The 23,710-nt window shown below is 44.7% G+C and overlaps 1 protein-coding gene across 1 annotated transcript; it reads right to left on the bottom strand.

The window, feature by feature from the left end:
• Nucleotides 1–1,117: 1,117 nt before the first annotated feature.
• CAPN14 (calpain 14) lies at nucleotides 1,118–23,212 on the bottom strand. Its single transcript, XM_075148167.1, has 20 exons — nucleotides 22,982–23,212; nucleotides 20,454–20,523; nucleotides 19,374–19,492; nucleotides 18,628–18,764; nucleotides 17,315–17,489; nucleotides 16,521–16,586; nucleotides 15,044–15,129; nucleotides 13,721–13,795; nucleotides 12,891–13,054; nucleotides 12,035–12,210; nucleotides 9,114–9,319; nucleotides 8,542–8,578; nucleotides 7,610–7,672; nucleotides 5,919–5,976; nucleotides 4,130–4,194; nucleotides 3,674–3,742; nucleotides 3,470–3,548; nucleotides 2,195–2,311; nucleotides 1,425–1,480; nucleotides 1,118–1,144 (listed from the first exon to the last, which is right to left on the bottom strand). Exons 1-20 carry the CDS (start codon nucleotides 23,210–23,212, stop codon nucleotides 1,118–1,120), a joined length of 2,076 nt encoding a protein of 691 aa, XP_075004268.1.
• Between the last annotated feature and the right edge of the window lie 498 nt (nucleotides 23,213–23,710).

Below are 23,710 nucleotides of genomic sequence, written 5' to 3'. Positions count from 1 at the left end.
AGCGTGAAAATTTCCAGCCCAAATAAATAAATGGTAAGAAAATGAAAAAGAATCCTACAGATAGATGCATCAAGTAACTCTAGTAGGGAGTTTGATGTGAATAGTCCCACTTATGTTTTCTAATGCTGTTCACAGCTATGCACCCAGTTTCCACTATTTAATTAGCTAAAACCTACATGTGCCTGCATTTTTGAAAGTACACACACACACTCTCTCTCTCATCCTGCTTTATAAAAAGTAACTGACAAGTATCCAAATGTTTTACTAGACTGCTCCTGTATCATGCTACAGACAACATCTATTCCCTGCCGATCTCTGGTGACTTAAAGACAATGTGGAATCAGTTTACTTCTCACTGTACTGTACTTTCCAATCTGCAAAGAAAACCCGCTGCCGTTCTGAAATAATTCTGCAAACATCACATCCTCCATCCACAACAAAGAGCTGGAGGCCTGGCTCATCACTTGGTCAAATCAAATTAGGTTCTCTTCAACAGGGCTATGCTGACTTATAAAAGCAAAAGAGATGGTTTGAATGCTTGCAAATCACTTTTCCAAGTCATGGCTAGGGAAGAGTGTTCATTCATATAGCCCCCACCCCTTCCTCCCCACAAGCACCCAGACTCCTGCCCTCTACCATGGGCCTAGCAGCTGCAGAACTGAGATTTCCTCTATTAGGTGACAAGCCACATGGGGCAGGGGCCATTTCTCTCCCAGGCTCAAGAGCCCCATCACCAAGCACAGCCTCTGGGCACCATCACAGCGTATGCCATCCTATAACAATTAACAGCGCAACATCAGCATTAAGTAGGTGATCCCAATGACTCAGTCGCTATGCTCCGTGGTGTCATATTGTGCCCCCATAGTGGTTGGCACCCAGCAGTCTCTTCTCAGAAAGGTTATCTGAAGTGAAATAGAACTCAAAATAAACACATTAATTAGCAAAACTTCAATTCACCAAGTCTATGGTCATTAGGTCAAGTCTGCTTGAAGGGAAGACTTTTCATAAGAGGTAAACTGCAGAGCTGAGCCCAGAGAGTCCAGTGTGCACAAAAAGTTGATACGAGGCAACCTCATCCTAGTACAGGCCTGGTTGTCCCCTCTTCTACAGCATTGCTTCAGGAATACAGCGTCATCATCATCCACTGTAAAGTAATGGGGAAAGTAGGTTGAAATCATCCATCCCCGAGAGCACTCCGCGATAGTCACAACTGAACTGGACTATGGGCACGGGAGATTTTCTGTCTCCAGAAGAAGCAGAAGCCATAATAAAGCACAAGACTTAGAAGCCTGAAGCTCCTTATTGTTTCTACCTACTTTGTAAGCGATCAGGTAAAGATACCTTTTTTAATGCCACGTAACAAAACACGCAGTGCCACTTACAATGAAGGAGCCTGCATCTGTCAGTCAGGGAACAGGCTTTACCTCAGATTCCCGGAGATATATCCCTTTGCCATCTTGTGTTAAGTTGCGAAAGGCCTCTGCAAAAGAAATAAATGAGGAGCATTAATTTGATAGACAAGAGATCAACACCAGTGAAGACGCTCTCTCAAGAAAAAGCTCAAAGGCAGAGTTTGTAGGCTATTCACAAGTGCACGTGAGCTCCTCTTTCTGTTGCTGGAAGATCCCTGAGGGCTGGGACAGGGAGCAGCTGAATAAAGTCAGGCATGTTACTGTCTGTCCATCCAGCCATGAAACCTCGAAATGCAGGCAGTCCCAACCTCACCCACTACAGTTTTGAGACATGTGCAAAGCGTCTACAGCACAAGCTCATAGACCGAATATCAGCTGTCTCATCATCACAACTGCAGTCCCACCAAAGGTATATTCCAAGGCTCTCTTCTTCCTGGAAAAGGTATATTCCAAGGCCCTTTTCTTCCTGGAAAACGAGCAGTCCCCATCTGTAATTTGCCCACCTCCGCCTACAGAAGGCTGGTGCAAACCTGCAGGGAGCTAAATCACTCTGATATGTACAATCTGGATGTCTGTAGAAAGTAACTGGTGGAAAGGTAAAGAGAAAGAGTTTGATTTCCTCTATATCTGTCCCTTGCTTGAAATTGATTACTCTCAGTCTATTCAGAAACCCAATCCTTCTAATTTTGACCTTGCCACTGCCAGCTGGAGCAGCACCAGAAGGGCCAGGGCTTAGCTGGGCAGCCCAGCTTGCCTGGCCAGCCACGTAGTGCCAGCCTCACCTCCCATGATCTCCACTCGAAGCATGAAGCACACAAAGCTCTCAAAGCTGATCTTCAAGTCAGGGTCACCATATCTGATTGCCATCAAATTACAGATTTCATTGCTGAGTGAAATGCCTTCATAAAAGGAAAAAAAAAAAGAAAAAAAAAAAGGAAAACAGAATGAGATGGCAAACTCCCAGCTGTAGGCAGCTGAATGATCACAGCTATGGGTGTGCACACAATCGTGAGCATGCACAACTGAGTGGTCTTCAGCCCTTCTCCAACAGCTTGGTTTTTCAAACCTCCCTTGAGATTATCAAGTATCAGCCAGCCCAAACCAGACCACCACGTGGAGATACCTCCTCCAAACTTGAAAGGGTTCAGATCTGATCCCCTATACTCACAGTCCTGCAGAGTTGGAATAAAACACACATGGGCACCCCTTTGCTCATGAGTGAATGAGGGTAATAACAGCAGCTGTTTAAGAGCAATACTGCACAAGAGGGTAGGAAAGGAGTTGAAAAAGAAAATCCAGAGGAAGCTCATACAGAAAGCATCAGTCCCAATGTCAAGCAGCATTTGCAAGGAATAAAAGTATTTTCTATTCATGGCCTGGGATTTTAGTTTGCTTTAGCAGAGGTCCACCTGGGTGCTTTCACTGACTCAGATGAACTGGGTGAACCATGCACCAAAAAGAGGAGTGATATTTAAGCTGTAAACCTGCAAAAGAGGCTACAGGACCGAGCACCAGCCCCCATGCAAAGCTCAGTAACAGCAACAGAGTATTTGGACCCATGTGTATGGTCTTCCATTTCTAAATCAAGCTTCAGACATTATATTAGTGAATTCTGCCACCAGTATTGCCTCTGCAAGTCCCACACTTCCAGGTTCAGTCCCTGAGCTGCCATCTTCAGCAGAGGTAGCAATTTAATATGAGCTAGATCTGGCCTCCCGCATGTATTCACACAACCCCACACAGTCTTTTAAAATTAAATTAGTAACGAACAGGAAGGGATTTAAAAACTGGGTCTAAAATAGACAGACACTTCTGTTTCAGAGAACTATCAGTATGAGACCACAATGGGGCAAAGATTAAGTAGCCCATCCCACAGCAAAACAATTTTCAGATATGTTTGCCCAGCTAAAAAGGGAAGGCTAAGACCATGCAGCCTATGATGTTTTCCATTCCCCCTGGGCTCTACCTACCATTCTGAAGATGTTTCCCAACCCTGGGCTTTTTCCAGCCTTTATGAGGAAGAGAATAAGACTTGCCAAGATGTGCTGTGGGCTCACCTGTCTCCTGTACAGCTGCATGTAGTTCCACAAGATCAAGCTTTCCTGATCTTCTAGTATCTCTTTTCTGGAAAACTTCCTGGGGAGAAGGAGGAGAAATATATTTTTACACAAAAAAAACCCTCCAAAAAATAACAGACAACACCGAAGGGATTGTGAGCAGGGAGATATTGCAAGGGGACACAGAAATTATTATTATTATACCAAATAGAAAAGCAGCCTTTTCCACAGGACTCTGAATTCCTGGATACTCAGTGTGCCAGAGGCATTCAGCTTCGTGGGAGAATTAAGGTCAGAACAATATCCATTACATAAAAAAACCCCAAACAACCCAAAACCTCATAGCCACTCTAACACTCACACAATTATAATATGAGGATAATGATTTCTTAGCCCACAAGCCTATCTACAGGCTTGATCCTCCTCCCACTAAAGTCTATGGAAACCTGGCTGCTGATTTCAGAGGCAGCAGGAATCAACCCTTTCCCAAACCAATTCCATTCTGTCACAACTGAACTGTTATTATGGAGGGTGAGAAGTTCAATAAGCAGGGCCATGTCCTGGTGGTAAAGAAATCACGGTAACACCCAGCCTGCCCTAAGAAATAATGCTCCAGTGAACTATTATATGAGTCAGAAGCATCACTCATGCCAAGGATACATCCAGGAGCGCCAAGATACTCTGGCAGGCATCCAGACTGAAACTTAGGTGAAAACTCTGGAAATCTGGAGAGACAAAAAAAAAAAAAAAAGAAGAAAAAAAAAATTATTTTGAGGAGTCATTGAACACCTCTCAGAAAAATGGACTCTCCCAAAATTCCCCTCACTTGAGAGGGCTCAGTCCCCAAAGCCTTTGTGAAACTTTATACCCACTTGAGAAGACATATCATTTATGATGATAAAAATATGAGGCAACAGAATGGATTCTGCAAGTCTCAGAAAATCCAATAGGAGCTCCCTGCAGGCATGTAATACAGAATGAAATATGGTGCACTATCTCCAGCTATTAGAGAAAATGGAAGGAAAAGGACATCCAAAGCTGTAATCCCAAACAGAATTTACTGCATGACCTTGAGCAAAGTCACTTGACCTGAAGAGCTTTGGGGAGCAGCACTGCAGATTAATTGAAACCCTTGTGCTAAGCATATCTCTCTCTCTTTCACAGACACACTGACAGCCCTGTCAATTAAAAGTACAGGCATCACTGAAAACATGATGCTGCATCAAAGCTTAGTATTCCTGGTTCATACATAAGTTACATGAAGAGTAACAGAAATAGACTCTAATCTCACTGCAAATCATGATTATAGATTGTCTGTAGGCTTCCACTGAGCAAGGGACAGAACCATAACTCACCAATCCCTTCTCTGCAGAAAGTGAAGATGTTTTAATCTTGTAACAGCCCTGTTTAGTAAATATGAATCACGTACTGTAAAGTTTTTAAATGAGTGTCTTAAAATTGATCACTTATGAAAAATAAAGACTCTCTGTTCAACACAGACTTCTCACAGATAAGACAGTGCTTGGTGGGTCACTTTGCAAAGACAGAAGAGCTATCCTTGTTCACCTTTGCGGAAAAGGGAGCAATGTCAAATTCAGCTTAAGTGGAAAAGGCATCTCATCAGTCTTTTGTTCATTTTCTTTGTTGCCTATAATAGCTGGACGGTGTATTTTCTGTGTTGCACATCAGTTGTTACCAGTGAAGAAACTGGGAAGAAAAACTGGATTCATCATTATATCTGTAACTTCATTGTTGCTGTTCAGAGAAAACGGCCACTGCAATACCTCGCTGCTGTCCACGTAGCATTATTTATAACTAGGGACCAAATTATGAGCTTGTGGAGTGCTCTAGGCTGCCCCTGGCAGAGTGGATGTCACAGTCCTCATGAGAGAGACAACCTTGTTCTCACGTACAGGCTACCTGCATCTCCATCCTGTCTCCCAAACACAAACAGAGGAAGGAACAGCCCTATGCACGCATAGCAGGGAAGAGTAAATAGGAATAGCAGGCATGAACCAGGTACATCAAGGTAAAGACAAGACCCCCTTCCACCGCATAACTGCCTACAGACCAGGCTAACTTTCTACACCTTCTAGCAGTGGCGCTGCTGAGACTGTGGCAGTGGCACAGGGTGAAATGAGACACAGTTTCAGAATCAAGGCGAGGTCAAGCTGGGTTTGGAGGTCAAATTCAGAGCCCGCATCCACACACAATATCTACGCTGGCTCTTCCCCCTCATTCTTTCAATTGTTGAAATTCAAACTAGATTAGCTTTGCTTATAACATTTCTACCATGTTGATTCACACCCCAACAAATCCTTTCTCTCTGGAAATCTAACATGGCATCAGAAGAGTCAGTTCAGTCAGATTCAAGCCAGTTTCTCTTCCCAAAATTCAAGAAACAGATACAGGGGTTTATTTTACAGAAACATTATTTCTCAGCACTTACTTCTCCAACATATATTATTCAGGATCCTCTGGAGCTGAACAGCATTTATTTCAGGATTCTGTGATATGGAAGAGAATTTTTTTTTTTTTTTAAAAAGTATTAAATCACTTTTCTCCCTCTTTTGTTTTCCCAGCATGTCCCATCTTCATTCTCTGCTTTTCTGGCCCCACTCCAGCCACTGTGAAAATCAATAGAAAAGACTCCCTTCGAATATGACAAGATTCTCAGCCTGCAAGAGCTGCAGTCTGCTCTGGCCTAAGTTCTCAGGGCTCCACACAGATCAATGCGGTAGTGCAGATTTACACTGAGTAAGGATCCAAACCGTTAACCTTCCAGCCCTGGTGCCATCTGTCCCATCAAGCACACCGTCAATAGACCTACTTCAAATATTTCCCTTTTATCACTTACAAACAGAAAAAGATGGAAACTTTGGAATACTTCCTCCCCAAACTTTTCAAGGCAGAGACTTCCCCTCCTCCTTGTTATACTAAAGTTTACAGGTTTTTTAGAAACTGTGACATTTATTTGTTTGGAAGATTTTTTAAAATGTCACTCTTCAAAAATAAAAGCCTGTTTTCAGATCATTGAGGCATGCTAGTGTAACGCATTGAGAAATGGCATACTGCTCGGCTCTGTGCGTACTTGGACCTCCTGAAGGCAAAGGACCAGCACCTCGCAGTATGTGGCAATTTCTAGCACATCTGAAAGCCACACCGTTCTCAAAATCAAAATCTTAAACAAGTGGCAAAAAGTAAAAGCATTGCTTTTTTTTTTTATAATAACAGCTTCCATCAAAATATTGCTATCAAATGTGCAAATGTGTTTTTGTGAAATTGTGTTTACCAAATAGAGTGTATGCTGCTAAATACACAGCCACCTTTTCTGAAAGGTGAAACACTTGCATCCCTCACCATAGTTAGTGGGATCCCTGAAGGTCAACTCCGTCCCAGATCAGGCCAGGGAAATCATTAAAAAGAATCTTTCACAATAAGGATCATATTTCACTAGGAAAATTAGTGAAAAAAGGAGGTGATGGGACACCTGGTACTTACTTCACCTCTCAAAGCAAGTTAGCTGCCATCAAACTGTGATGAAGGATGTATGAGACAAGTGTCAATATTTCAGGGGGTGTACTCTAATAGGTGACTTTCCCCCATGAGTGTAAGCACACCCTAAAAGGTAGGATGGATCCACACAGCCCACCACTTTATCCCCAACACAGGCAATAGGAATTAATGTTTAGGGAGACCACGTGAGCCTGGTCAGCTTCTGCAGTCCATTCTCCTGTTTCCCTGGCACCCACATCTGGTGGAAAAAGGATCTTAGAGGGTACATCCCTGCCTAGTCCTTTAGTATCTGTTTATGGACCTGCTGCCCATCAGTTTGCTAATACCTTTTGAGCCTGTTGATACTATCACATCTGCAATGTCCTGTGGCATTAAGTTCCAGGCATTCACACCCTGTTATGTAGAGAAGTATGCCTGTCTCAATGCTAACGTATTCCTAAGCTTTGCAGTTAAATCTGCTGCATGGAATCAGCACTGTACACACAGCCCAACCTCCCATGGCTCATCTCTGTTCCCCACGCTTCCATGTCCAGACCTCCCTTGAACATCCACATGCTTTTACTTTCACAGAGCTACATAATAGCTCTGGAGGAGTTTACCCTGGCAGCTCATGCACACACTTACCTGTTCAAAATGCTTTGTGAAGAAATCCTCCCAAATCTTGCCTTCATACCTATCAACAATTTCCTTTAAGATATTAAAAAAAAAAAAAAAAAAATCATTATCTCAAAGAAAAGTGACGCCATCCGAGACAGAGTTATTAAAGATGTTTTCCCAGAACTGCACTCTCATTCCCTGCCCTTCCACCTTCTCCCCACCACTGCAATCAATGCTACATCACTAATGCAGCCCACTGCTAAGATAGCTCGCACCTCATAGAAATGCTATTTCTTGGAAAGAAATACTCAGATAACACTCAGTGGGGAGAAACATTTCCCTCCCACCAAGCTCTGCAAACAACAAAGGATGAGGCTTACTCCATGCCAAGGAGAAAGAGAAGGGTCTCTGTACTCCTTTATACAGGAGAATAGAGGAGATGAAAGAAGGAATGGCCCTGTTTATGCCAGGGGAACAGACTATGCTATAAACTCCCTTACGCAAGTTGCAGACGTGCATGTACTGCCATTGAGCTCAGTTATTTTGAAAATAACCTATGGACCACTGCATGAAAACAGTACTGCTCAGGTCCCATGATGTCTTCAAAACTTTCAAGGCGTGAAAGGAGCGGACAGAAGTGCAAGAATAGACCAGGAGTCTCCAAAAAGCCATGAATGGGAAAGACTGCAGAGCGCATAAGATGGTGTGACTAAAAGAAGTTTGCAAAATGCAACTAACAAAGGCATCTAAAAATTTGCCCATCCCCTACATTTGACTGCATGTGTCCACGTGGTCCAAGGGACTCTGCCTGTAAACCCAAGCTGCCCTTTCAAAAGTGCTGCAACACAAGCACTCACATTCTCACTCAGCCTCTCCATAGAGCAGAGCAACAGAAAAAACCCAACACCTAGAGCTGAAGACCAAACCACAGACCTCCCACTCCCCTCATACTCACTCACCTTAGAGAGGGTGAAACTGGTGTTCCCACCCATTTCCCTGGAGATGCAAAAAAGCAGACACATTAAGTACATATCCCAGAGTTGTGTGTTTGTCTCATCACAGGTGGCATCCCCCATTCCACAGAAGGGGCCCCAACCCGCTGTTGCAGCATATATTTTTTTCCCCAGTGTTACAGCTGCAGTAAGGGAAGCCTTCATGTCCATACAGGTTCCCCAGGGGCTGCTGGCATTTGAAGTCTCCGAAGCACCATTTCTGCACAAGCAACCACCCTAGCACAGCCAGCAGGGTCTCTTGGCAAACTCATGGTGCATTAAAAACTGTTGTCCTTCTCCAGTCTCAAACATGAGCGTGCTGCAAGAATCCCTTGTGTGCGCCTAGGTCAACGCTTCTTGAAAGGATAAGGCCAAAAGCAATGCTTCATCCACTGAGCATCCTATGCTGGGAGAGACCCACAGCCAGTCTCTCCAAAAGAGACTGTGCTGCCTTTTGCACGCTAAAGTCTTTATGCTGCCCTCATTAGAGTAGAAAGACCAGAGAATTAGGTGCTAGCAGAGGGGCAGCAGCATCTCACCGAAGAACGTGCTTCCTGGAGAAGACCCGCAGGATGAATTCAGACTCCTGCTGAGGCTCCAGGGTAGATGGGACAATCACATAGACACCAGGCTGCAGATGGAAGTCATGAGTCACTTCCCGCTCATCAAGGAAGACCTGGTGCTTGTTCACAGGCTGATGTCGGGTGAAGAAAGCTGGGGGCAGTTTTCTGTTGCTTTCCTGGTACTGTTAAGGGAAGAAACAGAAGAGAAATGTGTTCTGCACCAGCTGAACAAACAGACAAAAGGCCCGTGGAGAATTCATGGGCATGGCATAGACAGCCTGCCTTCACACCTCAGATTTTTTTACAGCACAAGCAGATAACAGGGCCCAAAGGACTCAATCTCCTCCCAGGACATGGTGGTTCTCACCATGCACCGTGCCTGCCCAATACTAGAATGACAAAGAACAGGGCTTCCTGCAACATTATCAACAATATAATAGCACTTGCAAGGAACAGCAGCAAGGACTAGGAGGAGAAGTGGCTTCTGTCAACCCAAACTACTGCAAAAGTCGTTTCTATACTGGCAGAAATGACTGCAGGCAGGAACTGCTCTAGACACTGCTCTTCACTAGTCAGAACACCCCCCCTATCCCATAGGTACCATGCACTTTGTTCCCAGCTTGTCCCTTGCACTCGGGATCTGGCAGCAGAGGATTTTTCATAGCACCTGTGATATAAGCATACGGCAGGAGCAACCTAATCCCTAGCCCTGACTCCGTGCATGTGTCCTTCATTTGCCTGACACTCTTGGCTCTTACAGATGTTTCGCTCTGCAGGCACTTCTCTGCAATAGGAGGATGGATAAAGTGTTGATCCAGGCAACACTGAACTCATTTTTAATGCCACTCTCCCTGCCCAGTACACAAGCCAAATAAATAATCCTGCTAGCTAAGACCACTGTCACCTTCTGATCTTGGCTGTTCCTCAAAACATTTAGCCATTTTACTCCGCAGCCTCGTAGTGGAGATGCTATTCCTCTTCTTTTGCCAGTATTTTTCTTACTAATAGAGCAATCTTTCTTTTGAAGGGTTCGGGGTTACTCCTCCTCATGCCCCTTATGTTTAAATTTAAAGTTTTTATATTCCAATCAATATTTTGTTGACCATAGTTCCAATACCTTAGATGCTCTTAGCTTGCCATCTTTCTGTATTGATCTTGGCAACCGCTACAAACCTGAAATTGAAGTCCTGGCTGCCATCATTCCCCCTTGGGTGTGGCACAGCAGTGTATTAGGGCCACACTCAGACCCCCTCTGCCAGGAAATTTAACTCACTTGTAACCCTGATAGTGTCCAAAATATTTAAGTCAGGAAGGAGTGGCATCTTACCTCATGGTTACCATGCTGGAAATACAGTAGCCAGGAACACAATTGTGCTGCCCTGACCGTACATCCAAACTAGTTCTTTGCCAGCCCAGATTCAAAGGGACTCTCATTTAAGAGGTGTTCTGAGTAGTAACAGAGTGGAAGATATGCCCTTTCAAGATAAAAGGAGCTAAACCTTTCCCTGTTTTAAATAACCTTCTAAGGCCAGGGCCAAAATTGGGACATATATCAGGGTTTAACTTCCAGAGCCCTTCCTCAGGTTCCAAAGGCTCCCAGCTAAAGAAAATGCTAGAAATACAGCTGGCCTGAGGCAACCAAAAACACCGGTAGCATCAGCTCCAGAGCATCCCCAGCCAGGAAGGAACCTGAGCTCCCTGGGAAACCCCTGACTTGCATGGGACACAGGCTCTGTTCCTACCTCATCCCAAGACTGGGAAGCAGCAGAAAGGTGGTTCTGGCTCCCCTGAGAGCTGCAGCGATTCCAGCTGAGACACAGCCAAGAATTGGGGCACCATCCTGCAACTGCAGGAGGGACAAAGTGCTGATCAGGTAAACACTGATGCCACTTCTAATACTTTTGAAGACCCAGTGCAGAGGCTGAACAACTAATGCCCCTTTTTAAGGCCACTGAGCCCTCCTGATACGGCTGCTCTTCAGAAGAGTCAGTAGATAGCTCTGCATTAATAGTGACTTACTGTGGTGCCTTACTGAACTCAAATACTCTGTTACTAGCTGTCAGCCAAGGAACAAAGGCAAAACCAACATCTTCAGTGTTGTCATAACAGCTGCACCAGCCCAGGTCCCCCAGCAAACAGCCAGCAGCGGTCACAAGGGACTCACCTGTAGGTCCACCTGCAGAAAGAAAAGAAACAGAGCATCTGTCAGACAGGGACCTCTGGGTCTCACACAACATAGCCATATCATTGCTGGGAAGCAGCTACATATGTTCAGCTGGGGTCTTTGCCTTCAGAAATCTCAGCCCCTCTACCTGAAAACCCTTCCCCACAGTCATCTCTCCATAACTGTGCAAACTCACAGCAGCAACAAGAGCTGTGGCTCTGTTCAAGGGAGGAGAGTGGCTCTGCAAGGCACTCAGATAAGCAGAGAATTGAGGCAGGGAAACTCTCACTCCTAGTGATATCACTTACCCCTGGTTACAGAGGGAACTAGCAGTATTCACACACGGGCAGCTGCCACGTCATACTAGGAACACTTCGCAAGCACAAATTTAGTTGAAAATAATCTGAGGGCAGTGCTCTCCCTGCCCCAAAGGGAGACTCCTGGCACTCTCTCCCAGCTCTTGCACATAGTCTCAGAGAGGGCAAATTAAAGCCCAGTGTGCTCTGAAGCAAAAGCACGCTGCTCTGCAGGCTGACACACAGCATGCCGGAGAGGCAGCAAGTGTGGCACAGAGCCTGAGGGAGCCTAGCCCTGATGTGTGAGGAGACGGGGCACAGGCAAGGAGAAAACAGCCCAGATCACCCTGCACACAACAAAACTCTTGGTCTGCAAAGCTCTACAATTTACAGGGGCTGGAAGTTTTCCTATCTGGTGAAAGCTAGAAAAGCAAAGCAATTCTTCGCACCTTGTAGAGTGAAAATCCAATGAAGAGGTGAGGAGCTCGGTTCCGGTGTTTGCTGCTGTGTTTCTGCATCAGGGATATAACCACATTGCAGGAACCCAGGCTTTTCTTACTGTCTTCAACTGGTAAAACATTCAGCCAGTACTGAGGGTTCATCCAAAAGGTGACTAAGCAAAACAAGAAAAACCTTTTGATATCATTTTCCATCACAGAATTGGTTGCCAGCTTCCCACATGATGCCTGGCATTGTTCTGAATAGGTCACAGGTTGTCTGGACCTCCAGACCCTACAGGGATTTGATCTTAGTTTACAAGTTTAGCAGTGCAACCACTATGTAAGACAAGAGGAAGGCCCAGGAACAAGGAACTACATTTCCACTCAGCTGCAACTAAGAGTTCATTTTGTTTATAAATGTATTCCTCTATCACCTCCGGTGTATGAGCTAGCTGACTTCAGACCCCACCTGCTCTGCTTCCAGAAGGGCTGAGCCTCTGCATTTCCCATTCACTTCACTTAAAATACCAATCCCGGGAGGTGCTGAGGATACAAATTTTAACAGACAAGTTTAATGCCCCAAAGAAGCTCAGTGTTGGCAATCGATCCTAGGATCCTGCATCTCACTTCATGCCATAACCAGCCCACTGCCCTATGTTTGCAAGTGATGCAGCTTCTGTGATAGCAGAAGCTAGTCAAAGTCCTTCAGCTGCTTATTTCCTATGTTTGTGTGGAGGGTTAAGCGGGAAGAGCATGTTTCTGTTGTCAATTTTGTGTTAACAGGTATAAGGTGCTGGTAACTGAGTCAGCAGAGCAATGTCACCCCAGAGTCATCCAAAAGAGCACCCCTCACCATTACAGAATCCCAGACTTCCTCCCGCTGTACTTCCTTTAACCCATCTCCCACTCTTCAGGGAGTACATCCACTTCTTCCCATCTTCCTGGCTCATCAGGTCTGGAGTTAATTTACAGATCGTCAGATCTACAAAATGAATTTTAAAATCTCGCAGAGACATCCTGGGAAAAGAGTGCCAAGACAAATCTTGTCAGTAGTTTAGTTTAGTTTAGTCCATATGGCTTATAAAAAGAAAAGGAAAGGGAGCAGGGAACTTCGAAGCCGCAGCATTCTGTGTTACATATGGTAATGCTCATATTTTATTAGGCAGTAAAGAAGAGAGCGTCTGCTCCAACAGCAGCATCCAGCAGCAGCAAATGCATCACTCAAATTTCAGCAAAGGATAGCAGGACAGAGATTAAAATAATATTGCCACCAAAGGGACCGCAGTGAAATGACACGGGCGACAACATTGCCACCTCGTGGCAGAAGCTGTGGAGAAACCACGAACAAACATAAGGCAAGCAAGAGCTTCCTAAAGCCATCTTAAAAATAAAAGGCAGGACAAAAACTCCTGAAAGCTGCCCATGTCTCCAGCAGCCCTGGGAGACCTGGCAGTGTCCTGCTTCTCCCCGACTCCTGCCATTGAAGAACAGTGCACCTCTTTTGTGTCAGCACAGCTACTGCTTCTCACACCGTCAAGCAGAGGAGGAGGGCGAGAAAACAAGCATGGGCTGTTACAAAGCAGATCACATACACCTCGACCTAAGTGGCAATGTGCTGCTTCATCTCCAGACACAGCCCCAGAGCTACTGGCAGAGAGGGGAGAGGTGAGACTGTACCATTACCAGAATTCTCCATCCTCCTTCTTTTTCCTCAGCAAAATCTTCTCCTTCGGGCTCAGCAGCTCCCATTTGTAAGAGCTGAGGGCAAAAACATGAGGTGACTAACCAAATGTGGCCTCAAATTCAAGACAGAGTACATAGATTTCCTCTATAAAAAGAGGCCAAATCCCTGCCCCCACATATCTCCACATTTATCCCCTGCTAAACACAGGGCCCCTATGCCTTCAGCCACAAGAGACTCTCCACAAGCACTCTGGGTCCCATGAGATGTAGCTAAACAGCTCCAATTTTCTCCAGCAGAAGCCAGAAATGTTCCATTTCCATCAGCCAGTCCATTCACTTGCACACGCAGCTTCAAAGTACTTAAAATATAAAAATCTAGACCTGTTTTGTTGGTTAATTTTCTGTCAAAGGAGACATAATAGGAGGAGTGTTTGGCATAATGAATGAATGACTAGGACAGCACAAGAGGCAGCTGGGAGTCATTTAAAAGGCAGGCCTACAGTATGTTGCTCATTATGCTCTTCAACAGGAACAGCTGGTATGTTGTCATTATGGGACAGACACACATCAGAGAAGTTACTGCTCTGCAGACAAGGTGAAAGTCACTCACATTCCTAACACCTCCCTGAGCTCTTCCCTCCTCCCTACCCTGGAGCCTCAGCAAACAGGGTCTGTGCAGGGAATGATGTGAAGCTTGGAAGGAAGCAACATGCTCCACTTCAAAGAGGAATAGGACACAGTTGCCTGTGGTCTAGAATGCAAACCACTGTCTTTCATGGATCCCAATCAAAAAATTCAGGCAGATGCAAACATATAGGGATTTGCCTCATTGGTTGCTTTCTCTGATCTCATACCCAATTTTATTTCCCCAAACAGTCAGGACAGAGGATTCCTTCACAGCCACCCAACTCCAACACTTTGCAGCCCATGGAGTTCGCACAGTCCCTCCTGTGTGCCCCGAAACATGCTGTTTGTTTAGAGCATCCTGCACAGCTGTCTGTCACTTTGCATGCCATTCAGATCATAGCAACATGGTCAGCATCTGATGTTCATATTACGTTTCCTCTGGCATTCCGTGAATGGAAAAGCAGAACTGAGCTTGTTGAAGCTGCATGTGTGAAGTGAGCCAACTATGTGAGCACTATCTGCTGGAGAAATACAAATCTATCAAGTCATTGCTTTGACACCAGAGGGTCTGTGCAAGCGATTGTTACTTATCTTCATGCTGCTCTCAGCACTAATTCATGCCTGAAGATGGCAGCATCTTTCCTCCAAGAAACCTTTCCTCCCACTCAGTATCAGACCTTCCCTTTTTAAACTCACCTGTCACTCCAGTCTCCTTTCCACTCAATTTTTCCCCATGGATTTCTCAGTCTTACTAGGTTTTCTGGTCCATATTGACAGGTCACCTGCAGAAAACAGTAACACTGTGCTTACCAAGGTCTCAGCAGTTCTCATCTGGTTTATATCACTGTACTACATCAGATATTAACAAAGATTTTGTTTGTTCTCATAGAAGCCAGCAAGTATGACGATAAAAATCTATGAACAGGTAACTCTGAATGCCAGCACAAAGAGATTAAGATGCTTTATCTTACCTTCTATAACTGAAACCAGAGACCTCAGAGATTCCTAATTTGGAGGCTTGACTGTAAATTCCTCTTCATTTCCAACATTTGCTCATTTTGTCCTTATGTGGGGGCAGGACTGTACTACTGTGAAAGCTAAGTCCTACGCCAGTGGCAATGGCACAGCACAACGCAGCCCATGGGGTGACCACATAGATTAGTGCCTCCTGAACTGGGAGGCCATGGTGGGAGAAGAGGGAGACTAGGGGCTTTGTTGGCAGCAGAACAGCTGACTTCACATCAGCTCCACATGCTCGGTCAGTCCCTTACTCCTGCCTGGCTCTTCATCCCATCAGAGAAGCCAGACTGACAGACATGTCGCTGATAAAGTCCATACTTAAAACCTTCCTACTGTGTGTGTGAGACACAGGCGCGCATCATCCAGCTCATAATATCTCTTCCAGCTTTCCTAATATCTCTTGCTAGAGGTACTGAACGTGCTTTCACCCATATCTATATCACGTGTCCAAAGCCCCACAAAGTCCTTTGCTATCCTTGTCAACCTCCTTTTGAGGCTGGACAAGATAGTCATCCATCAGTCCAGAAGGAGAAAGCTTGAGCTTTCTCCCCTCTTTGGGACTTACTATTTTACTGTCCCTTACCTCTAGACAAGTATCTTCAGGAGACTCCCAATGACACTTCTGCAGATCAGTGGGGTCCACCTGCACTCTTTGCACAGGAGTCCAGTTCAGTTCCCTGACTTTAGCCTTGACTCACATTTCCATCTGCAGTTTTTCATGTTTTGGCCCTTGTGACTTGCCATTATCTTTACTTCTCTACGGCCTCTCCTCTGACTTCAGAGGAAAGCTTTTTACCCCAAGTAGGTTTCAGCACATCCTCCCAGCATCCCCAAAGGCCAGTCCTTTTGTCCTTAACAGCTAAGATGCATTTGTAGGTGATGCTCTCAGCAGAGCCCTATGAATCATTCCCACTCTTAAAGATATGCTGATCTATAACCATTGTCCTTTACATCAAGGTCACAATACTAAAATGGACACACTTGAAAGTGAATCTTTAAAAAGCAACACAGTCTCTTTTAGCCTTAGACTAAGAGAAGAGCATTGGGGGAGAAAATGCCATAGTTGCCCTGATTAAGGGTTGAACCTATGACTGCAATAAAAATTGCTGACATCCAAACAAACCTGGACCCAGGAGATTAGGGCTATTCCTACCTTTCTAATACCAGTTACTGTGTAGGCATGGCCAGCAACAAGCCCATTCTTCAGGATCTTTGTTGCCTGTGTACAAGGAAGAGAAACAGAAGGAAAATAAACCTTTTATTCTACCCCTACTTACACAGCAGACTCATACCAATACCAGAGACCTGTACTTATGTAAGCAATGACTCTCAAAGCAAATGGAGAATGGTTTGAACTGAAAAAAAAATTAAGTCTAAGGTCCTAACAGCCATATTTTGCGGTATGCTTGGAATTGGAAGGTTGATTGGGAAGGTCCCTTCCTAAATTGTGAATCTTTGGCTAGAGACCATCTCACTTTCAAAAAGTCCAGGAGGTCAGGTTTTGATTTTCAGAATAGTAGGGTTTCCCAACAGCTGAAGTGTTAGCGTAAGGCTTGGAAGCCAAGATCTGAATTCATGTTCTGAACTACACCCCCCTCTACCATAGCTATAAGCTTATTCCATTCCTCACTGCACCATCTGTAAAAATGGAAAATTTATTTAACAAAAATGGAAAGTTGCAGTAGGTCCTTATTTAATAGAGGTTCTTTGATAGATAAACCAGTTCCTAAATGTAACAACAGGGAGCTGAGAGCTGCAGGGAATCAATCCATGTGCAAAGTTTAATATTAAGAATGTGATTTCTACAGAAAGTCACATGTGGCAGCTTTGATACTTTTTGAGTCACAATGACTAGCTGAGCAGAGGGAAACAGGTCTGGAAAGGCTCTTAGCTGTAAATGTCACATTCAATGCGATGTCATCCATTTGATCTCACTCGAAGTCTCACCCCTAAATGTGTCTGACAGCCCATGAGAGATCTGCTGTAGGTTGCTCTTGTCAGGATATCCCAGAGATCATGAGGAGCTGTTGTAAGGTCGATCCTTATATTAACACCACCTGTAAAATCCACCAAGGCTTCTGAAACTTGCCCAATCTGCAGATCTTCATAGGAGCCATAAAGTCTAGCAAAAAAGACATCAGTATATTCATGGGGTTATACTCACAGATGATAGGTTGAGAACAACATGCCAATGAAAACATACAATAAAGGTTTGCAAAAGCAAAAGGAAGGCTGTAACTCACGTTTAATTTTAGGGGAATCTTTGGCATTTAGGAAGAGGAGAATCTAGCAAACTGCCTCCAAGATTGGCCATGGTCTGAAAGGGACTCTTCACTCACTGTCATCCCTCACCGCATAGTAGTGAGAACATGCCCATCACGACTTCTTTGATAACTCTGCCTTAGCGAATGTTGTCTGAATTTATCAACCGACACTGTGCTGTATCTAAGATATAGTGCCTTGAGAGGCACGCTGTCTTGAGAGCTTAGTCTCCAATCTGATTTTCTTTATGATTGCAGTGCAACCTTCTCTGGTTTTCTTGTTCTAACACTAATACCAAATGAAAATAACTGAACTTTCTCTCCTTTGCTGTGATCTTTCTCTCAATGTTAACCAGAATTTTTTGCTGCTCTGCAGAGATTATTTCAGCCCAATATTAACAAACTCCATCAGTTATGCCTTGTTGCTTTCTTCTTAGTCCTGATAAACCACTCTAGACAAAACACCCTGGAGAGAAGCCAGTATTCTCATCGTGCCATGTGACTTGTTGAATGCCTCAGCTTTGGTGGACCCCAGAGCAGGAACTTCTACCAAAACCAAAGTACAATGCTTCAGCAGACCCCCAAAATGAAACTCCTTGGAGGTTTCTCAAGCTGATAATACATCAAAGGAGGCATCAGAAATCATTCACCTTTGAAAATCCCTGCCTGTGGCCTTCTGCTCCTCTGCAGTATTTACAAGGAAGGCATCATCCTAGCCAATACACTCCAAACACTGACAACACTCAGGACAACCCCCCAGGATAAGTCTGTTTTCACGCCTACTCCTAAACCCTTGGATTTGAACTCAAGGGCCTGAATAGATAACAGCTACTGCAGTGGCAGCTTTTACTGTGTAATAATAGAAAGATGAGAACTATTTACTACACTCCAAATGTGGCAAGGCCTAGGAGATACATTTATAAACAAGAACAAACTGCGTAGGCACCAACCAACATATTTTAGGGAGACTATTTGCATAACTTGGAATGAGTCACTTACTTAGCATATGCCTTCTCCAGAAGGGCTCCCCAGAACACATTCTTATAGACTGAAGAAACAAAGACCAGCTCCCCCGCCTGGTTCACCGGCAGGCGATCATCAACAACCACATCAACCCATTCACCGAAGTGCCAGAACTGTCAGAGGAAAGGAATGAGCTGATATTTCCTTTGAAAGAGACCTCCCCTTGAAACAACAGGAAAGACAAGATAGCTTAGCTGTGGGCACAGAACGAGCTGCCTTGGGGGGAGGGCTGCTTTGGGTCAAGTGGATATGCTGACTCACCCACAGAACCAACTCCTCAACCCCACCCTGCCAGAGGAGAAAACAAAGCCTGTATCAGGTGTAAAAGGATTAAGCAGGGAAATTAGGCACAGCTGGGCTTCTGGGGAAGGAGTTCCTAATTGCAGGGTAGCAGAGTTGCAGCAGGAGCTGGGCAAAGGAGTAGAAAGCTGGAGTAGATGTGTTCAATCCCTGCTGACTGTTGCTACTGTATAGGAAAACTTTTGTCTGGATTAAAATATTGGGAGGGCACAGCTGGAGAGAAGGCCAAATGGAGGTATATCCTCAGACTGGCTTGCAGTCGATCCACTGCCTGCACTGCTTCGTGGGAGGGGTGATGGGCTATCCTCCAGGCTGGGATACCCTCCGGCCACTTGCCCCTGTACAAATTATCTAAATGTGCGACACAAAACATGACAGAGGATTCCTGAAGACCTCCCCGCACTCCGGGGGAGCAGATATACCCGGAAGTGGAAAATGCCGGCATATTTCCTCTCAAAGCTCTGGTTTTGTGGCACGACTGCAGCCAAGATGTCCTGGTGGAACGTCAGGGCTTCCAGGGCCGCCAGGAACCAGCAGTTCTCTGCGCCAAGACAAACGGACACATGCAGTTGGCTGAAAAGCGAGAGTTGTCAGCCAAGTTCAGAAACACCACCAAGATCCTAGCAGAAGAGCTGTTGTGCTGATGTCTTTACAATCATAACAAATCATACACAGAAAATGAGACGATCCAGACGTGTGCTTTATTTAACCAAACCATGATTGGCTTATAATTGTTCTCTCATGATCTTTTCATTTGGATACTGTTTAGTTAAATAAGAAATTTAGCAAGAAATAGCTCTCAATGGAAACATTCTGGGTTTTTACTGACATTGCGTAGTTTTTTTCTGTTCTCTGTAAAGGCATACTATTAAAAAAAGACTTTTCCCTTTTTCTTTGAAAACATGAACTTTCAGAAGAGAAAAATCATTTCCAATGGATCTCACATGCAAGACTATACTTATCAGACTTGGTGTTTAAGGGCTTAAAGCACTTAAAAATTAATTTAATCCTGCCCCTACCTGTACTGCAGATGACAATATATCCTTTTACTTTGGGTAACACAGGCATAAAAATTATTTTTCTAACTGCAAAGCTGGGAGGAGAACGCATTCACACTAAGCCTTAGATACAAAGATAATGAAAGTCTCAGATTTTCCCGCTTGTGTGGTCTCTGTTCAGTTGTCAAGCAGCAACATTACAGACCAGTAAGAGCACAGGATCACTTCCTATTGCAGTACTAGCATGGACAGAAGCAACACAGAGAATGGCGATTTCAGCCTGTGGAGACACCTCTCACCCCTCAAATCCCACCTTGAAGCTTGCCAGGTTTTTTACTGAGCCTACCCCATCTTAATGATTGCTTCATCCACACCATGCCAAGCGAAGAGATAAGGATATGCGCACCTTCTATTTCTATGCCAAACTTTATACAGTCAAAATTCCACACAAAATGTTATCTTGTATAAGAATACTTAGATATTTACACAAAGGAGCTTCCTTACCCACCAATCCTTGGCAGAGATCAAGCTGCTTTCTGTTTGCAGCATAAAATACTGGAGTTCTGTGCAAAGCCTGGGAAACACACAACCAGAAAGAAAAGAGGGAGAACGTCAAGTCAGTAACATAAGCTGGTTTAGCTTGAAGTCAAGGACTTTCTGTGTGCGGAGCTGCAATTTCATAAGATGGGAAATCCAGTGAGTTACTAGTCTAGGATGTAAAAATCTCATGGATATGTGACACAAGACACTCCTTCTGCATGTTCAAAGCTTTCAAAATAGTTAGGGTCCCTTTGTCCCAGCAGGCATTGTTCTGGTTCAGGTATAGCTCTAATGCTATCATGTGCTCTGGCTAACCTGACGCAAGCCTGGGCACACATTTGTGCTTGGTCTACATTGAGTTTGGTCTCTGACATAAGCCACAGGGGCTCAGATGCATCGCCATGGGTCTCCACAAACACCTCGCTGAGAAGACAACTCTTCAGGCCTGCCAGCCCTGCTTCTCCATAATTACTGACAAGTTTCAGCTAGAGGCTAAAAAGGCAGAGCATAACTGTTCAAACTTTCAGCTAACCTGGCTGACATCTCCACGATTTGACTGACAATCAAGCTACAGACTAACTGATGGCTGCTAGAGAAGTTCCTGTTGCTGTGACAAGAGTGGGTCTGTGAATAATTGTTGAGAAAGAAATTGTGCCGTTATTTTTTTCCTCTCACAAGTGCCTCTGGGGTCAAATTAATAACCTAAGTGTCAAACTTATGTTTCACTCTAATAACCCACAAATTGCTCAAGCTAATTTTCACGCTGTTGGCTTCCCCTTCAGGCAGTAGCAGAGAAACAGCAAACCCTCAGAAGGCAGTTACAGTAATTAGACACAACCCCCTATCCTTGGTGAATTTGGGTGTTCAGTTTGCAGGCCATCAGTCATAGATGCAGCAAGCTACAAGCCTGCAGGCTGAATGGCAGAATCTCAGAGTTTTCTCTGCAGCACAGGGACTGAAGGATGCACAGCATCCATCCTCAGAGAGCCTTTGCTGGGCTAAGTTTGGCATTCAGAGCAAATGGCAGCCTTCTTCACGAGGCAGTTTTAGGGCAGCAGAACGGTGGACTGAGAGACAGAGGAGGTTTCAAGTCCATTCCAGTATCTCTGGGGTGGAGGCACATCTGAAGGGCTTTGTAGAGGCCAGGACTCGTGTTGACTTTTCTCTCCCAAATACCTCTACGCTGATATAGCTGCCTCAGACGCAGTGCCTGGCACAACCCCGCTCAGGCCCCTGAGGACTGCACTCTTCCTCCCTCTGCAGATCCTGACTTGACATAAACCATCTGTGAGACCAAATTGCATATGAAACTCTGAGAACCAGGGCTGCTACTCCCAAGCTCTCCTGCACAATTTGCAAAAGTGCCTTTACTTTCCCAGTGATTTTCATGAGTTTTGCAGAAACTCAGCCCTTCTAAGAAATTGGTTAAATCTGACAAAATATGACAGCTAGAAAATAACTTAGCTAGGAAATGTTATCTGCTATTACCTGGCAGAATTCCCTTACAGACACGGTAATATAAGGAACCAGTGCTACTGAAATTCTCAGATAATTCTATACATGGCTTTCAAGTAAGATCTGATTGTCAATATGTTGCTCACTGGCTCAGTAAGAACAGAACTGCCATTGATAGTAACATGGCAGAGCTAACAGGCCTTATCTAACCTATCTAGTCCCTTGTCCTGGCCTCCTAGAATTGTTATCCATCTGTTACGAGAACTTGCTCTGTGACCAGCACTCGGTACCAGGTGTCTCTTGTGATGTTCAGTTTAAGCGTGGGATACCAGCAAAGGCCTTGGAAATATGGGCACAAGGAGAAAACAGAGGTCCCAGAACTAAAAACAACTCACTGATTAAGGGTCAATTACTGATTGTGGCAGAAGCTCAACCTTGACAGCTGTGAAAAGATTCTCTAAGTACAATAAAGAATAGACTAAACAGTTAAGCAGGAAAAAAACAGCCCAGCAAGAGGATAAGGCACCTGCCGCTGCCAGCGAAAGTAGCAGCCTCCAGCATCACAACGGTATGTGGTCCATGGGAGAGGGGTCAAAGGCTGAGAACTGTCTAGAAACTCAGAAATCTTCTAGAAGGTCAAGATCTTGAATTCTGGGGAGAGGGATCAATTCTCACCATGAGAATTGTCATCACAGAATCATGGTGGGATCATCAAAGCTGTGAGTTCCAAGGACACCGGCTCCCCCCGCTCCCTTTGCCTGTTCTCCCTGCCTGCTCTGAGCGTTACTGGATATAAACTGAACGAGGCTGGTTATGATTTTGGACAACAAATGCTTCAAAGGCAATTATGAAACTCCATGTACCCCAGCTTCCAGAGATTACTGTATCAGCTGTTAATACAGTAAATGTAATCTCTGGAAGCATTAAGGCACACCTAAATTAAAGTCTAAGAGTAGTCTGCTCAGTGCTAACACTATTTGCGGGCTATCAGCTGTAATCATCCTCTTACATGAGATTATTCACTGAAAGTCACTTACATGTGGCCTCTTCCACTGTAAATTTTGGGGTAATTTCTTTAGCAGGGCTCCCGTTCCAATAGAGCTGATGTGAGCAGGGAAGTTGTCATCTGTGAACAGGCATTTGTTCTTCAAGCACATCTCCAGCAAGGCCTGGTAGTTCTGCTGGATGGGTAGGGTGTGTTTTTGAAAGATACTCCTGCCTAAAGGCACAGGTGACTTCTTTTTTTTCAAGCATGGCAGAAAAGGCATGTCAATGTCCACAGTAACACCAGGATAATTTTTTCCACTGAAGATTCTGCAGGGATCTCGCCCTGCACAGTCCTGCTGGAAACTTCGTGTTTCTTGGGATGAGGTGTGTCTTCTCCAGAATTCCTGATCATTAAAGTAAGTGTAAAAAGTCAATTTAATCACAGCTTTTAAAACTTTCTCTTTAGCTAGTGGGGGTTGTGCGGGGGTGGCACTCCCAGGAGAAGTGGGGGACCCATCCGATTCTAAGCCAGTGCCTATCACTGCATTTTCAAGGCTTTACATTTGCTGTAGGTTTGAGTGAAATCAAAATGAGTGACCCCATTGACTTTTACTGGGGCTTTGAAGCCATACACACGGCTATTCTCAGTCTCTCTCTGGACTATTTTAGGCTCTCCAGGATATTTCCATAACATGCTGCAACATGAATAACAGTCTTTATTCAATCACATTCTGGCATGTGGTTATTTCCCCTCCCCAAAAAAGAAAAATAGCAAGATA

This window comes from Calonectris borealis, chromosome 3 (genome assembly GCF_964195595.1).
Source record: "Calonectris borealis chromosome 3, bCalBor7.hap1.2, whole genome shotgun sequence".
Taxonomy (NCBI): domain Eukaryota; kingdom Metazoa; phylum Chordata; class Aves; order Procellariiformes; family Procellariidae; genus Calonectris; species Calonectris borealis.
Note: the sequence above shows the minus strand (reverse complement) of the source record. Positions and strands in the feature narration are given on the sequence as shown.

What these genes read in the sequence shown, in the direction of transcription:
- CAPN14 (XM_075148167.1), bottom strand. Translation starts at nt 23,212, where the DNA reads ATGCCTTTTCTGCCATGCTTGAAAAAAAAGAAGTCACCTGTGCCTTTA. An exon ending in CCAGTTTCACCCTCTCTAAG is followed by an intron (nt 7,673 to 8,541) that starts GTGAGTGAGTAT and finishes AATATCTTAAAG; the next exon opens with GAAATTGTTGATAGGTATGA. An exon ending in TCGAGTGGAGATCATGGGAG is followed by an intron (nt 1,481 to 2,194) that starts GTGAGGCTGGCA and finishes TTTCTTTTGCAG; the next exon opens with AGGCCTTTCGCAACTTAACA.